The 16033-nt window shown below is 50.2% G+C and overlaps 2 protein-coding genes across 2 annotated transcripts in view; one reads left to right on the forward strand and one right to left on the reverse strand.

Annotated features, from left to right (window-relative positions):
* Window positions 1–1107: 1107 nt before the first annotated feature.
* Window positions 1108–3324, forward strand: TUBB4B (tubulin beta 4B class IVb). The gene is made up of 4 exons (XM_065418774.1): window positions 1108–1257; window positions 1365–1473; window positions 1553–1663; window positions 2091–3324. Exons 1-4 carry the CDS (start codon window positions 1201–1203, stop codon window positions 3149–3151), a joined length of 1338 nt encoding a protein of 445 aa, XP_065274846.1. The 5' UTR covers window positions 1108–1200; the 3' UTR covers window positions 3152–3324.
* Window positions 3093–16033, reverse strand: part of CIMIP2A (ciliary microtubule inner protein 2A) — a 70806-nt gene continuing 57865 nt past the window's right edge. The window contains exons 5-6 of the mRNA XM_065418998.1: window positions 13061–13178; window positions 3093–3400 (exon numbers count right to left, since the gene is read on the reverse strand). Of these exons, the coding sequence (XP_065275070.1) occupies window positions 3315–3400; window positions 13061–13178 (204 nt within the window). The 3' untranslated portion in view covers window positions 3093–3314. The remainder of the gene's footprint in view (window positions 3401–13060; window positions 13179–16033) is intronic.

Genomic DNA, 16033 nt, shown 5'->3' on the forward strand with positions numbered 1-16033 from the left:
GACTGAAGCTGTTGGCAGAGGCTGTGTGGGGCTGTTGGGGGGCAGGATGAAGGTGGGGTTGCGGGGGTCTGGTTGGGGCAGAGTGAAGGCGCGATCGCGGGGGTCTGTTGTGGGGCAGAGTGAAGGCGGGGTCATGGGGGCGGTGGGGTGACAGGGTGAAGGCGGGGTCGCGGGGGACTGTTGGGGGGCAGACTGAAGGCGGGATTGCGGGGGTCTGTGGGGTGACAGGGTGAAGGCGTTGTTGTGGGGTGACAGGATGAAGGCGGGGTCACGGGGGTCTGTTGGGGGGCAGAGTGAAGGCGGGGTCGCGGGGGTCTGTTGGGGGGCAGAGTGAAGGCGGGGTTGTGGGGTGACAGGGTGAAGGCGGGGCTGTGGGTGTCTGTTGGGGGGCAGGGTGAAGGCGCGGTCACGGGGGTTGTGGGGTGACAGGGTGAAGGCGGGGCTGTGGGTGTCTGTTGGGGGGACAGGGTGAAGGCGGGGCTGCGGGGGGCTGTTGGGGGGCAGGGGCTCGTGGGGGGTCCGGTGAGGGGCGGGGGAGCTGTGCGGGCGGGGGGCTGGGCACGCTGCTTGCGCTGTTTACATTCAGCTGCTTCCAGGGTAACCGCTGCCTCCGCGTCCCCCGCAACGAAAGAAAACTTCCCTTTACGGCCATAACGTAGCGCTCCCAGGCAGCCCGTGCTGCGTAACTCCCCCGCTACGCCCTGTAACCTACGTAAATAACTTCAGGAATACGCTTCCCCATCCCCTCGCAAACCACCACCTAGCTCCTAGTAGGGCTTAACAGCGGTTACTAGGACATTTCGTTTTCATCCAATCAGTGTGACGTTAGTTCATTGCTAAGGGAAACAGCCAATCACCCACGATATCAATCATTCAATCGAGCCAATGAGGAGTGCCCTAAGGCGGGAGATTGCTAATTGTGACGTGAAAGACGTTGAACAGTCTGACCAATAGAGAGCGGAGAGGAATTGGGCGGGATTAGCAACTTGATAGACATCGTTTTAATCGACCGGAGAGTTCTTATTTTGCTGAGCCTCGTTATGATCGACCATTAGCGGCTGTCGGCTGTCGCTGTGGGCGGGGGCAGGCACGGTGCGCGCGCAATCCGTTGGTATATAAGCGGTGGCGGTTGGCCGCTGTGACGCAGCTAGTGTGTAGATTGCTGCGTGACTGTCGTCGCTGAAGGGTGCCGCCGCCGCCATGAGGGAGATCGTGCACCTGCAGGCTGGGCAGTGCGGGAACCAGATCGGGGCCAAGGTCAGTGCTGTGTCTGCCCCAGCGGCGGGCTGGGGGTTGGGCCCCGCCGGGGGGGAACGGCTGCCGCAGGGGTGGCCCGGCCCGCCTGACCCGTGTGTCTGTTGCAGTTCTGGGAGGTGATCAGTGACGAGCACGGCATCGACCCCACCGGCACCTACCACGGCGACAGCGACCTGCAGCTGGAGCGCATCAATGTCTACTACAACGAGGCCACAGGTAGGGCCCCCCCCGCGGGCTCCCCCCCGAGCCCCTCCCCCCCGGCGGCCCCGCGCTCACGCGCTGCCTTCTCTCGCAGGTGGCAAGTACGTGCCGCGCGCGGTGCTGGTGGATCTGGAGCCGGGCACGATGGACTCGGTGCGCTCCGGGCCTTTCGGGCAGATCTTCCGGCCCGACAACTTCGTCTTCGGTAAGTCGGGGGCCTGCGTGGGCCGGGCCCGGCGGCGGGTCTGGCCGGAGCGTGGTAAACGGTCAAGGATCTTCCTTCAGTTGGAGCGGGTCGTGGGCAGGTGAAGGGGAAGCTCTGAGTGGATCTCCAACAGAGGAGTTCAGGCCGGACCGGTTAGTGACATGCAGGGCACAAGTTAAGTTAGGTAGCTCAAAGCTAACGCTTTTGAATGCAACACTAATTAAGTTGAAAGCAAAATAGTATGGAATATTTTGCTTAAAATACTTGAGTGGTATCTTATACCTGAGTTGTAATGAGAGCAAGTACTTGCGGGGTGGGGTGGGGGAGTCTTCCCCTGGTTGAGTAATCATTTGGGGCTCATCCTTCATTTTCCTTGCAAGCAAATAGCTTGCTGTGTTAATCTGCTGTGAAAATGGCTCTCTTCCAGGTCAGAGTGGAGCAGGAAACAACTGGGCAAAGGGCCACTACACAGAAGGTGCGGAATTGGTTGACTCTGTATTAGATGTTGTAAGGAAAGAAGCAGAAAGCTGTGATTGTCTTCAGGGCTTTCAGCTTACCCACTCTCTTGGTGGTGGCACTGGCTCTGGCATGGGCACCCTCCTAATCAGCAAGATTCGCGAAGAGTATCCTGACAGGATCATGAACACTTTCAGTGTTGTACCATCTCCTAAAGTATCGGACACTGTAGTGGAGCCCTACAATGCTACTCTTTCTGTACACCAACTTGTAGAGAACACAGATGAAACCTATTGTATTGATAATGAAGCACTCTATGACATCTGTTTCAGAACCCTGAAGTTAACTACTCCAACATATGGTGATCTGAACCATTTGGTGTCAGCAACCATGAGTGGAGTTACCACCTGCTTGCGTTTTCCAGGTCAGCTTAATGCTGACTTGCGTAAACTAGCAGTTAACATGGTTCCTTTCCCCCGTTTGCACTTTTTTATGCCTGGCTTTGCTCCACTCACCAGCCGTGGGAGCCAACAATATCGTGCTTTAACTGTACCAGAGCTCACACAGCAGATGTTTGATGCAAAGAACATGATGGCTGCATGTGACCCACGTCATGGCCGCTATCTCACTGTAGCTGCTGTTTTTAGAGGCCGCATGTCAATGAAAGAGGTGGATGAACAAATGCTTAATGTACAAAACAAGAACAGCAGCTACTTTGTTGAATGGATTCCCAATAATGTTAAAACTGCTGTCTGTGATATCCCACCCCGGGGTCTCAAAATGTCCGCTACATTCATTGGTAACAGTACAGCTATCCAGGAGTTATTTAAGCGCATTTCTGAGCAATTCACTGCTATGTTTCGCCGAAAGGCTTTCTTGCATTGGTACACCGGAGAGGGCATGGATGAGATGGAGTTCACTGAAGCTGAGAGCAATATGAATGACCTGGTCTCTGAGTATCAGCAGTACCAGGATGCCACAGCTGAGGAGGAGGGGGAGTTTGAGGAGGAAGCTGAGGAAGAGGCAGCATAAAACCTGGGCAGTAGCTACTCCTGTAAATTATGTTTAAAGCTGTATGAACTCCCTTCTCATTCAGAAACTTGTCTTTATTCCTGTCTTTACTGTGTACCTTCCACTTCTGTTTCCTGAGGACTTCATGTCAAATGCTGTACAGACATCACAATTAAAGCATTTTTCACAGCGCACAGTTTTGTCTCTGTGCTTTCTGGTAGGCTTTCCGGGTACTGTTGCCAAATGTTAAGGCATAGCTGTGTCTGAGGGCTGAAAAACATGAAAATACAGTAGTTTATTTTTGCATAAGCATTTGCCTATTTTGCTCTTAATTTTAGTTGAAGAAAATACTGGAACAAAGTTTTACATATACTACTGCGGATAAGACTTAAAGAAGGATGTCACTTGCAATGTCCACTTGCTCAGTGGACTGAAATAAGGCTACTGCCAGAGATGTGGAGCAGTTGTGCATCTAGTGAACTGAAATGCATAATTATTAATACACTTTCCATCTGTTAATTTAGAGCAAACTTTCAAAATATCTCTATTGAATACTCTTTACACTGCAAACATTTACAGCATAATTAGTGGATGTTTTCAAAAGACTAAATTTGTATTCAACTTGCATTGTCCCAGCTCTGTGTAAAAGGCAAGGATCTTTAAAAAAATATTTAACTTGCTTTCAAGAACACCAGCAGCTTCAATTTTGCAGGTTTGCTTGGTTTTTTTTTTGTGGGGGGGGCTTTTGGGTGAAGAGGGCCTGAAATTCCTTCCTGCTGGCTGATAAACAAATGAGGCCCAAGATTCAAATTAGGTACCTATTAACTTTGGGCTTTTTTGGAGGGGGAGGAGCTGGGGCGAGCAAGTCTGATTAATATGGAGGAATCTCCTATTACAATTTTTTTTTCAAATTTTTTGCGGTAAACCAGGTGAAACCTGGATATATTTTTTTTTTTAATGGCACAATGGTGATGTTCATAACTGCCGCGAGGTACCTAAGGCACAGATTTGTGCACTGCTGGCTGATGTTTGTAAAAATCCCTCTCAGCTGCCACTGAATCCTGTAGGCATCTAAACTCAATGGGCCCTTCAATTTTTGCAGTAGAAGCTTCCTCAGAGCAGCTCTACATGTGAAACGTTGCAGCAGCTTCTGTCAGTGTAGGTGCTCTGCCTCCTGGAGAGGGAGTAGCTATGTCAACAGGAAAAGTCCTGTCAACATAAGTCTACAGCGGGGATTAGGTTGCTTTAAGTAGCTCAGGGGTGTGGATTTTTTTTTATACCTGAGTGATGTAGTTACACCCAGGGCTGGCCCTAGCTATTTTGGTGCCCTACATGGTGGGGCTGTCTGGGGCCCTGCCCCAGGCCTTGGGGGGAGGGGCTGGCCCCCAGGCCTCTTGGGGGGGGAGCAGGGGGGCTGTGTGGGGCCCTGTCCCAGGCTGGGGGGCTGGCCCAAGCCTGCTTAGCTCCCCTGGCTCCCAGGCTGGGGGGGGGAGGGGGGAAACTGTCCCCCCCCCCCCCTCCCAGCACTCACCAGAGGTGTGGCTGGGAGCCAGGAGAGTGGAGCAGGCTGGGGCTGGGTCACTCTACTTACAGGTGAGTGCAGGCCCGACTGCTTCTGGAGTCTTCAGGGGGGTGGGGGTGGAAAGAGGCAGGGCAGAGCAGGGGTGGGGGCCCTGGAGAAGAGCCAGAGCAGGGGCTGGAGCAGCATGCAGCTGTGTGGGGCACCAGGAAATGTGCCCCAAATTTCCCAGTGCCCTACACAGCTGTGTACTTTGTGTATGGGTAAGGACGGCCCTGGTTACACCATCCCAATTTCCTAGCATAGACCTGGCCTAAGTTTCTGTTTTTGGGTCTGCACCCTGCAGCCGTGCTTGTGGCAGACAGGTAAGGTCCAGAGCAGTTCATGAGTATGGGGAACTCATGTGGGCCCTAAGGTGACCAATATACTCACATGTTGCTTAACTGCATAGAAAATAGCTGGGGGCAGATGAAGGAGCTCGTGGCTTTTAGCCCAGTGTTTAAGGTAGTTATGGGGGAGACCCCCCCCAGCTGTAGCCCCCCTTCTGCCTGATAAGGCAAAGAGGCAGGCATCCAGTCCACCAGCTCCAATGTTTGTTTAGCCAAAGTGGACCAGCTTCAACAGGCGGGAGTGATAGAACTGCACATCAGAATATCCTCTAGCCAGTGGTTTGGGCACCTTCCTAAGGGCATACAGAGCCAACTTCAAATGCCTTCCCATCTGGAAGAGGGGAGACTTGAAGTGGGAGTCTTTCACAACTCAGGTGAGTACCTTAACCACTGGGCTAAAAGCTAGGGGGGAGTAGCTCCTGCTGGCAGCTTCTTGCAGAGGGTTCATAGGTGAGAATCCCAAGCAGAACTAGGCACCTCCATCCAGCCTGGACTTAGGCATGAACCTCTGGAGAAGGTTGGGACTTCGGAGATGCCAAGAAGGGGGGCAATGTGCTATTGGCTAGTTTAGGTGGCTGTATGTGCTGGCTTTTTGAATCCCATTCTTAGGAAGCCTGAGTGCTGAATTCAGATTTTGTGACTGTGATTTTCCAAATGCCTTGGTCCCCTAGTCCTTTGATCCTTTTTTGCCTCCTTGGCACAAGGCATCTCTGAGCTGCAGACCTCTAAGCTGCAGAGTTTTTTGGAGGGACATTTCAAACTTCTTCAAAATTTATAACAATTCAGTTCAGCATTGTCTAATTCCCCCTTGAACCCCAGGACTGCTTTTGTTGCTTGGGGAGATTGTTTCCTTGGCTCTGCTTCCCCCTTCTGAGGCATTTGCAGGGGCTAGTGACCCTGCAGGCTTCAGGAGAGAGGTGGGCCAAGAAAACCCAGTGGCAAAAGGAAAGGTCTGTGTACCCTGCTCACTCTTCTGCTTGAGTGACTTGAGTGGGAGCTTCGCTGGCTTTGGGGATACTGCAGCTTCCCTCAACTCAGTCTGGGGTGGGAGGTCATCTTGGGCCCCTCTCTCCCAGGTGGGAACGGAGGTAGGCAGGAGTGGAAAAACTGGCTCTGGGGCAAGCAGTTCCTCACCTCTGTGATGGCCGTGATGTTATAGGGGTTCTGCCTAGACGAAAGAAGGCACCTAGCTCCCTAGAGCTTGCATCAGCAGCTGTGCTGCCTGCAGAGCTCAGTTGCCACCTCCTCCCCGTTTCCTTGGACCATGGATGAAGAGCACTGAACACAGCATGGGCACGTCTAGCACTGGAGAAAGCAGTAAGCGACCTTGGGGCCAAACTCACTCCCTCTGTTGCAACCCTACTCACACCCCTTGAGGCCTGCATGGGAAACACTCATCTGCCTCACGTGGATCCCAAGCAAGAGAGAGGGGTGAAGCTTTTGGGGCGTTCATCCCTGTATCTTCTTTCAGAGGCCCAGAAGGTTCCATGTGGGGGGAGGAAGGCAATCAGACCAGCCTCCTTGAGGACAGGGAGATCATAACCGCTTGAAATATTTTTGGAGCAATTCCTGAGCCTAATTTCACTCCCTGCTCTGAATGAGGATTATGGGGACAAACTCTGAAAGGGGAAATCAAATCAGCACCATTTTCCCCTTCTCATGCTCAAAGAGGGCAAAAAGTCATCTCAGTGCAGGAAGGAGCAGCCCATGGATGTGCTGGTTCTAGCCGCCCATATAGGGAATTCTCTGGGAGAAGAAGGGCCATTGTCATCAAATAATGAAATATAGATATTAAAAATAAAAATGAGATTTTCACACAATACAGTGAAGCTGCTTAGGAGGTCTGCAGATGCTCTAGCTCTCTTTTCCTGCTCGTTGAGAAAATATAAGAGGGATGGGCATTGCCTACCATACCTAAGTATTGGGGCTGTTGTCACCAGCTGCCCTTGCAGGTCACTGAGCCTCCTTCCCTCAGCGGCTTGCCCCATGAAGGCAAGAGGGACAGCAGCCCAGTTTCAGAAGAGCAGGTACTAAGGGTTGCCAGGCTCACCATGTCCTTCTGGCCTCTATTTTATAAGGCCAAAAGGTCCCTCAGTGTGCACCAGTCTAAATTCAAGCTGGTGTCACTGTCAGAGGCAAACATGGCTGTCTTTCCTACTGGTCAAGGGCTTAGCATTTTTAGCTGGGGGAGAATTTTGCTTACAGAGCCACCTCCTCTCTATCCAGGTAGGCACCACCTCAGCCCCCTCCCTGTGAAAATTCTCAGATGGCAGCAGATCAATGAAACACCTTCCGAGCTATATACAACAATTTTCAGTAGTTTGAGAGCTGGGCACAACTGCCAGGAGCTGGGGGTTGGGACCTCAGCCCTGCTCCTGCTGAAGCCCCAAGCCCTGGCAGGTGTGCCCCACAGGGCTGAAGCCCCAAGACCCCCCCCTGCCCCACTGGGCAGAAGCCCCTACCACACCACACCACTGCAAGGCAGGAGTCCTGAGCTCCCCCACCCAGTCTGGTAAGTGGAGAATGGGGGGGGGGGGGGGCTCCGTGAGCCACACTTTAATGGTAAAAGAGCTGCATGTGGCTTGTGATCCACAGTTTGGCCACTCCTGAACTATATATGACCTGTCATCTGCCGCCTCCTCCACAGCCTGGCACCATGGGTGGGCAGTATTGCAATTATGGTCCCTTATAATCTAACAATCCAACAGCCCATAAGCTTCTCCTTGAAAAAAATCGAGGGGCACAAGTCATTTGCACATAGGATGGGCTGATTTTAATAAGTTAAATAATTTTAATCTTTTGCTTTTGTGCTTTTTAGTTATAGTCTTAAAGAAAGATTGATTCTCAATGGCTGGTATAATTTGGTGCTTTTAGCTAACCAAAAGGATAGAGTGAATACATATTTATTTAAGCAATTATATAGCTTAACATACATTTATTAGATTCTTAATTTTTACAAAAATCTGTATGGGGACCAGTGCTGTTCAACATTTTCATAAATGATCTGGGAAAGTGGGTGAACAGTGAAGTGGCAAAATTTGCAGATAATACACAATTACTCAGGATAGTTAAGTCCAAAGCTGACTGCAAAGAGTTACAAATGGATCTCACACAACTGGGTGACCAGGCAACAAAATGGCAGATAAAATCAAGTGATAAGTGCAAAGTAATGCACCTTGGAAAACAATCCCACCTATACATACAAAACAATGGGGTCTAAATTAGCTGTTTCCACTCACTAAAGAGGTCTTGGAGTCATCATGAATAGTTGTATGAAAACTGCTCAATGTGCAGCGGCCGTCAAAAAAGCGAACAGTGTTAGGACCCATTAGGAAAGGGCTAGCTAATAAGACAGTAAATATCATAATGCCACTATACAAATCCATGATAGTCGCACACCTTGAATACTGTGTACAGTTGTGGTTGCCCTATCTCAAAAAAGGTATATTAGAAATGGAAAAGGTACAGAGAAGGGCAACAAAATGACTAGGGGTATGGAACAGCATCTGTATGAGGAGAGATTAAAAAGACTGGACTGTTCAGTTTGGAAAAGAGACGACTAATGGGGGATATGGTAGAGGTCTATAAAATCATGACTGGTGTGGAGAACGTGAATAAGGAACAGTCTTTTACCCCTTCACATAACACAAGAACCAGGGGTCACTCAATGAAATTAATGGGCAGCAGATTTAAAACCCACAAAAAGGAAGTACTTCTTCACACAATGCACATTCAACCTGTGGAACTCATTGCCGGTGGATGTTGTGAAGGCCAAAAGTATAGCTGGGTTCAAAAAAGATTTAGCTAAGTTCATAGAGGCTAGGTCCATCACCGGCTATTAGCCAAGATGTTCATGAATACAACGCCATGCTCTGGCTGTCCCTAAGCCTCTGACTGACATGCTGGGACTAGACAACAGGGGTTGGATCGCTTGATAATTGCTTTCTTCTGTTCATTCTCTCCGAAGCATCGGGTATTGACCATTGGCGGAAGACAAGATACTGTGCTAGATGGCTCATTGGTCTGACCTGGTATGACCATTCTTAAGTTCAGATGATTAATTTTCCACTTTTCCTTCAAAACCTAGGCTGTTTACAGGGCTTACAGCTGAGGAAGTTTCAGAACGTTTGTAGCATTTGGGATCAGTGCAAAGGGAATGCTGCTTCCATTTCACACTTATCAAAGTGGATTAGGCTGTATTTCTTTGAGACTAGTTATACTTCAGACTCTAACTCTTAACTGAAGGGCGACAAAAGGCCTGTACTTCAGCAAGACTCCTGTCTGTCTTGTAAACAAGAAGGCAAGACTGCATTTACTCTAGGTTCCAGAGATGGTCCCTTTCAGTACCAGAAGGCACAGCCCAGCACCCAAACTGACAATGGCTGCATTTCTCAAATTTCTCCACTGAGCCCCTCACTCATGACCTCAGCTGTCAGGTCTTTACCAGATGTGCCTCTTTTTAACATGCTGTTGCCAACCCCTAGCACAAGTCCTTTGCTGAATCTTCTGTTTTGCACCCTGTTTGCACAACCATGAATACGTCCCAACCAGCTTCCCCATCATAGCCCCTGGAATCTGCTCTAAAATTATAACTAACCACCTGCCAGTTGCATAGCTGCTGGCTATTGCTCATCTCTGCTTGAAATCATGAGACAGTCCTTATACAAATGTGTAGCTCTGTAGACACATACTGTCCCTTTAAGATTATGGGAGACTCCGAGAGCCACAGTCGCCTGTATTTGCAGTTGGAATTTCAGTCCTGCTTTTTTCTCCTCTCTGCCTATGCTTAATTTGTTCCTGTTTCTATGCTGCTCTCTCTCACTGTCTCATTGTTTCTTTTCTCCTCCTCTCCCAACAGTATGGGGAAGATCTCCGTTTTCATTTACAGAAGGGAGGGGGGAAGGCAGAAGCTCACTGTGAATGAGAGGATGGAGGGTAGGATAGGGGAGCGAGGGAAGGCTAGGTGGGGAGGGCGTGGCAGAGAGCTCCACGCTGGGAAGGGGCATCGCAGCAGTTCCTAGTGCTGTTCCTTGGCGGCTGGTGCCGTGTGCTCCCCCCTCGGCCTGTGTGCTGATGCTCCCTGCCCAGGTGCTGCTACCCTGACCCCCACCCCGGCAGCAGGTGCCCCTCCCCCAGGCCGGGTGTCTCCTCAAGGACCCTCAGTGGCAGGAAGGTGGGGAGAACAGAACTCTTCCTACTTGCTCCCCAATGGCCAGCCTGATCTCGTGTGCCATGGTGGCTACTCCAGCCCTACCTCCTGATCCTGTTCTCACCGCTGTGAGATAATGTGGGGGCAGAAAACATGGGGGGGCTGGAAGAAAGCATCAGCCCCCCAGTATTTCCATTGCGGGGGTACTAGCTCCTTCCCCACACGTCTGGTACCCCGAGCTACAGTGCAATCTCCTCTAGTTAAAGAGGCACACACAACTGTTGTCAGTTCACAGTTTGCTGATACAGCTTTCACACAGCAGTCTCCGCAAGTCAAGTGTGTGCAGCTGGCTGGGAGACTGGGTGCCCCCATTCTTGTGGCTGACGTCTTGGCCTGGGTAATACACACTTGTGTTGCTGCTCAGCTGGACAACAGCAATGCACTCTAGCTGGGCATGAAGCTATCAACCCTGAGGATACCTGATATATGACAGAAATGTCCAGGATAGGGGTTGCTGTCAATAACTCCATACCTTTGGCACAATGGAATTACCTACAAGAAGGAAAAAATTCCTTTGCGCAGGAAATGTTTTTTCCCCCCGAGACACCAGTCCAAGGCTGTGGAATGGACTCATGCAGGATCTAAGACCTCACTGTTATCCATGCCTCAGCTTCAACTAGACAATGAGAAAGCCACTTGATGGCATCTTCAAGGATGGATGAAATGGAAAATGAAGTTGGATGCTATACTTATGGCATTTCACGCCATGCCTTCTTGGACATTGAAGAGGAGAGGTGGCAGAGTAGAACTCTGTGGTGCAAATTCATGTGAGATCACCTTTGGGGCAGGAAAACAATTGCCCAGGAAAGACACAAAGCCAAAAACCGGAACATCCTCACTCCTGTCCGGGTCCATAGGCAAGCTATGAGCACCTCGTGATTACAAGCAGCTGACAGGTCTTAGAGACACTTTTTTTAGTATTTATCCATGGTGGAACAGTCATTGGGCCAGAGAGAGTGTGACACCGAGGATGATGTTGTAGTCTAGTAGTTAGGGCAGCCACCTATGAAGTGGGCTCCAGTCACTCTTTCATTAGTTAGCCACAGTGCATTAGCGAGGGAGCACCGTGTCAGAATATCCCCAAGCTCAGTGGTGAGAGCACTCTCCTGAACAGTAGGAGACCATGGGTTCACTTCCTTTCACTCCCTTTGCCAGGGAGGGGGGAATTGAATCCTTGGCTCCCACATCCCAGCAGAGTGCTCTGACCAATGGGATACAAGTTGTTAGTGGACGGCATCCTAAAATCATAGCAGATCAGGGTTGGAAGGGACCTCAGGAGGTCATCTAGTCCAACCCCCTGCTCAAAGCAGGACCAATTCCCAACTAAATCACCTCCTCTCCTGTTATTTAATGTGGAATGAGGCAGGCACCTACCTTGTTGCCTCCAGAAATGCCTTAGGCATCTAAGCCACGGACTGCTAAGCAGAGATGGGCACCTGCCTTCAGCCTGGAGTTAGGTGCCTATCTCCGAGAGAGGGGCAGGGTTTAGCACACACCTGTCTCATCAGCATCTCCCATTGGCTAGGTTAGGTGGCTCCCGGCTAAGCCTTTTGTGGATCACATTCTAAATCACCTATCTTTGTTCCTTCATCGTATAGGGAGCCTGGGTGCCTAACAGCTTGGTGGGTCAGTGCTGTTCCTGGGATTTTTCTATGCACGGCGACACTCAGCATTGCAATGCATAAGTTCCTTCACGGATCCCACTGCAGGGCCACAGAATTTCTATTTTCATTATCAGCTTATTTGCAACCTCGCTTATTCTAATGGAGTCTGCTACTGGTATTATAAAAATAACATCTTAAGACAAGAGTCTCCCTAAAGAAGATAACCTATTATCTTGCAAAGTTATTTTTCAGTATCATGTCTCCAATGGCCTCTTCCTGGCCCAAGCTCAGAAACAGTACACTATTATCCTTCTTTACCTGTCAGCTGCCTTTCACATTGGCGATTGGCCTTTGACATTTCCTGCTTTGAGTAGGGGGTTGGACTAGATGACCTCCTGAGGTCCCTTTAGGGTGACCAGACAGCAAGTGGGGGGTAATAGGAGCCTATATAAGAAAAAGACCCCCAAATCGGGACTGTCCCAATAAAATCGGGACATCTGGTCACCCTAGGTCCCTTCCAACCCTGATATTCTATGATTCTATGATCATGCTCCTCTTCTTGAAATCTTGTCCTTCCTTGGCTTTTGTGACTGTGCACCCTGGTTCTCCTCCTACCTTTCTAAGCGCTCCGTCAGCATTTCTTTGGGAAGAGCCTCCTCATCCCCCCTCCAACCTTCTGTGTGGGTTCCACAGGACTCCGTCCTTAGTTCCATCCTCTTCTCCTAGTTCCCAACACTTACACAGGCCTATCTCCACACTACCCGTCTCTTATTCACTATCAAGACGTTGGCGCCTGATTCTGCTCTGCCAGTGACACCTATCTATTAGATTTTCAAGTGCTATCTGGCATGCTGCTCCTCAGGCTTGGAAGCAGCATACTTAAAATCCCGCGAAAGTACCTCCTTCAAAACTCTCCCCTTCGCAGTGATATCTCCAAAATATGAACAGTGGTTAGGCAGCTGGTGTGCTGTAACAATGACCTGTCCTGCTGAACAGAACTGACTCACTGTTTCTTTGTGCTTCTCCCATCTGTTTGTTGCATCCAGCTGTTGTCTCTTGTCAAATTTAGATTGTAAGCTCTACTGGATGGACCATCTCTTTGTTTGTAGAGGCCCAGAACAATGGGTGTTGCATGGACTCAGGCCACCACATACAAATAATTATAAAAATAATCTCAGTGATTCATGTTCGGTCAGAGAATAAACTTACTTGGTACAAAGCCTGTGTAGAAAGGTATCAGTCCAGCGCTGCTGTAAATTTTATTATTAGGCCAATATGTCTGTGGTAGTCTCTTACCAAAGTTCCACACTGGGTTTCTTACCATAAACTGAAAGAACAAATAGGAGCTTTTATTTTCAAATTGAAAGTGTTGCAATACAAATTAATACAATTTTTAATCCACATTTGTACAACCACAACAAAATTGAAACTAATGCTAAAGCAGAGTCAGATTGGAGCTGGACTAGGGCAATTGGGACACTAAGCTCAGCATAGCACAGCTGGACTGCAGTGATCGGGACACTGGCTCACCATGACACAGCTGGACAGCAGCGACTGGGACATGTGGCTCACCATGGTAGCGCTGGACTATGGCAATCATGGCCCCTGGCTCACCGTGTCACAGATGGATTACAGTGACTAGACGACAGGCTCACCATCTCGCAGGACCCATGGCACTGCACCATGCTATGGCATTGCTTCCCCCACCCCAACCCTGCAGGGGCAGAAGCCCCATCAACACAATAGTCATCTGTGGAAGAGTATGCCACTAATTCTCTTTAGGTAGGTTGGAGCTCTCATCCTCCCTGGACAGGCAGTGAAGCTCCCTTCTTCCATTTCCCTCCCTCCCCACAGCTGTAGAGAGGGAGGGGGATTCCCAGCATTTTTTCTGGCAGCGGGGGTTACTCTGCTTGGATGGGGAGGGCTAGACATACTGCAGCCTTCCCTTTCTGCCACAAACAACTTTCCACTGGATGATGCTGAGGGAACCCCTCTAGAGCAGTGCTTGGAGGTAACACCACACTGAGATGCATGGGGCAACGCCTCGCCCTTAGTGCTATTGTCCCAGGCTCTCTGCAGACTCAGGCAGACATCACTGCATTGCTTACACTTGGGTCACTTTTTAAAGCTTTTCTTTACAACCATGAGGGCTCGTAAAGAACAGTTACTTCTCTGCAGTAACTGATTCTGCAAGGTGTTTGACCATGTGGGTCCCACATGGTATGTTTAAAGTGCAAATTACACCAGTCACTAATAACAGGTTCTTTTACTGAGTCTGAGATTGGTGACTCGCACACAGAGACGTTATGAGCTTAAGTTAGTACAGAAAAGGATAACTGAAATAATAGGAAATGAGATAGAGTACAAAAAGTATAGCAAAAACCGGCTTCCTGGATCATGCATAGTTACAGCCTGAGACTGGAACAAGCTAAAGCCATCCCCCAATGTTGACATGCTTACAATCTTATGGAGGCCATTAGAAACAAAGATGGAAGAAACAGTCAGTGGAGTGCACCACAAGAGATGACGTTTTGGGCAGCCACCTACACAATCACTCCCTGGCTCCCACGTGTGAGCATTCAGGTATCGGGTTTTATATTCTCCTTTTTTCATACATTTACACGTCCATGACCATATTTACGTAGGTCTCAGCTCCAGATGCCCATAATCAGGGTTCTGATTGCTGTATTTTTATCATTTTTCTGTGTGAGTTCATTCGAGACCATAGTCACAGAAAAATGATAAAACACAAAACCACTATATCCTCTTTTGGATATGTTTGGGTACCTACCAGGGGAACAAATATTTGAGAATGGGCTCTTCAATCTAGCAGATAAAGGTATAACATGATCCCATGGCTGGACGTTGAAGCCAGACAAATTCAGCTTGGAAATAAGGCATACATTTTAACAGAGAAAGTAATTAGCCATTGGAACAGTTTACCAATTGCCCCATCACAGGTAATTTTAAAATCCAGATTAGAAATTTTTCTAAAAGTTCTACTCTAGGAAGTATTTTGGGGCAGGTTTCTGGCCTGTGTGATACAGGAGGTCAGGCTAGATGATCACAGGGTCTCTTCTGGCCTGGACTCTATGAAGGCCTGGTACAGATCAGTCTTAGGATTGTGGAAGTGCAAAGGTGATCTTTGACACAGCACTGCCCTCCCGCTCCCCCGCCATGTTCTGTACTTCTCAGCCATAACTTAGGTTCTGGCCCATAATTCTTGTCAAGTATAAGGTATCAGGCTGTCTGGAGTAGCTCACGAGCGTGAGTGCCAACCTCAGGACAGGCTGTTACAAAACAGGGCACAACCCCCCAGATTGCCTGTGAGGCCTACATTTAGATTTCACAAAACAAATATCAAGTATAAACTCCTCAGGCACTGTGACAGTTTAAACATGGAGTCACAGACAGTCCCCTTGGGTACGCTCATCTATCTTGCCACCCAGGCAAGTTGTCTTTGTGATAGGTAGTCCTTTACAGCAAAAAGCACAATAATATTCAGGTTACTCCCAGTCCCAAAGGACTGGTCACTTATCTAAGGTCAATTGCACCCTAGATCTCACACCAATAGGGTTACCATACGTCCGGATTTTCCCGGACATGTCCGGCTTTTTGGTCCTCAAATCCCCGTCCGGGAGGAATTTCCAAAAAGCAGGACATGTCCGGGAAAATAGGGAGGCATGGTAAGGGGACCGCCTCCTCCCCGGACTCCAACTTTCCGGGGCCAGGCGGCGGCTGTTCGTTCTCCCCAGTTGGGCAGCCGGACTCGGGAGCAGCCGCTGCTGCAGCTCCCACTGCCGTGGGGGGAAGCACCAAGCATGTGGCGCTCGGCGGCTGCGGCTCTGGCGCCCGGGGCGTGAACCCCCTGAGCCCGGGCCTGCTGCGGGAACCCAGCTGGTGCAATCCTGCGGGCGGCCCTGGAGTGGGGGCAGCAGGCCCCAGCCCCGCCGTCCCGCTCGGGTCCTGCAGGGGAACGAACGGGGCTGCCGATGCCTCCGCCCCGGGGCCGCCCGCGGGATTGCACCAGCTGAGCAGCCAGCCCAGATGCGACTGGCCAGAGGCTGGGCGCAGCGTGCGCGCTGCTGGGTCCCCACAGTAGGCCCGGGCTCGGGGGGTTCGGGCCCGGGCACCAGAGCTGCAGCCACCGAGTGCCACGTGCTTGGCCGCTTCCTCCCCCCG

This window comes from Emys orbicularis, chromosome 18 (assembly GCF_028017835.1).
Source record: "Emys orbicularis isolate rEmyOrb1 chromosome 18, rEmyOrb1.hap1, whole genome shotgun sequence".
Taxonomy (NCBI): domain Eukaryota; kingdom Metazoa; phylum Chordata; order Testudines; family Emydidae; genus Emys; species Emys orbicularis.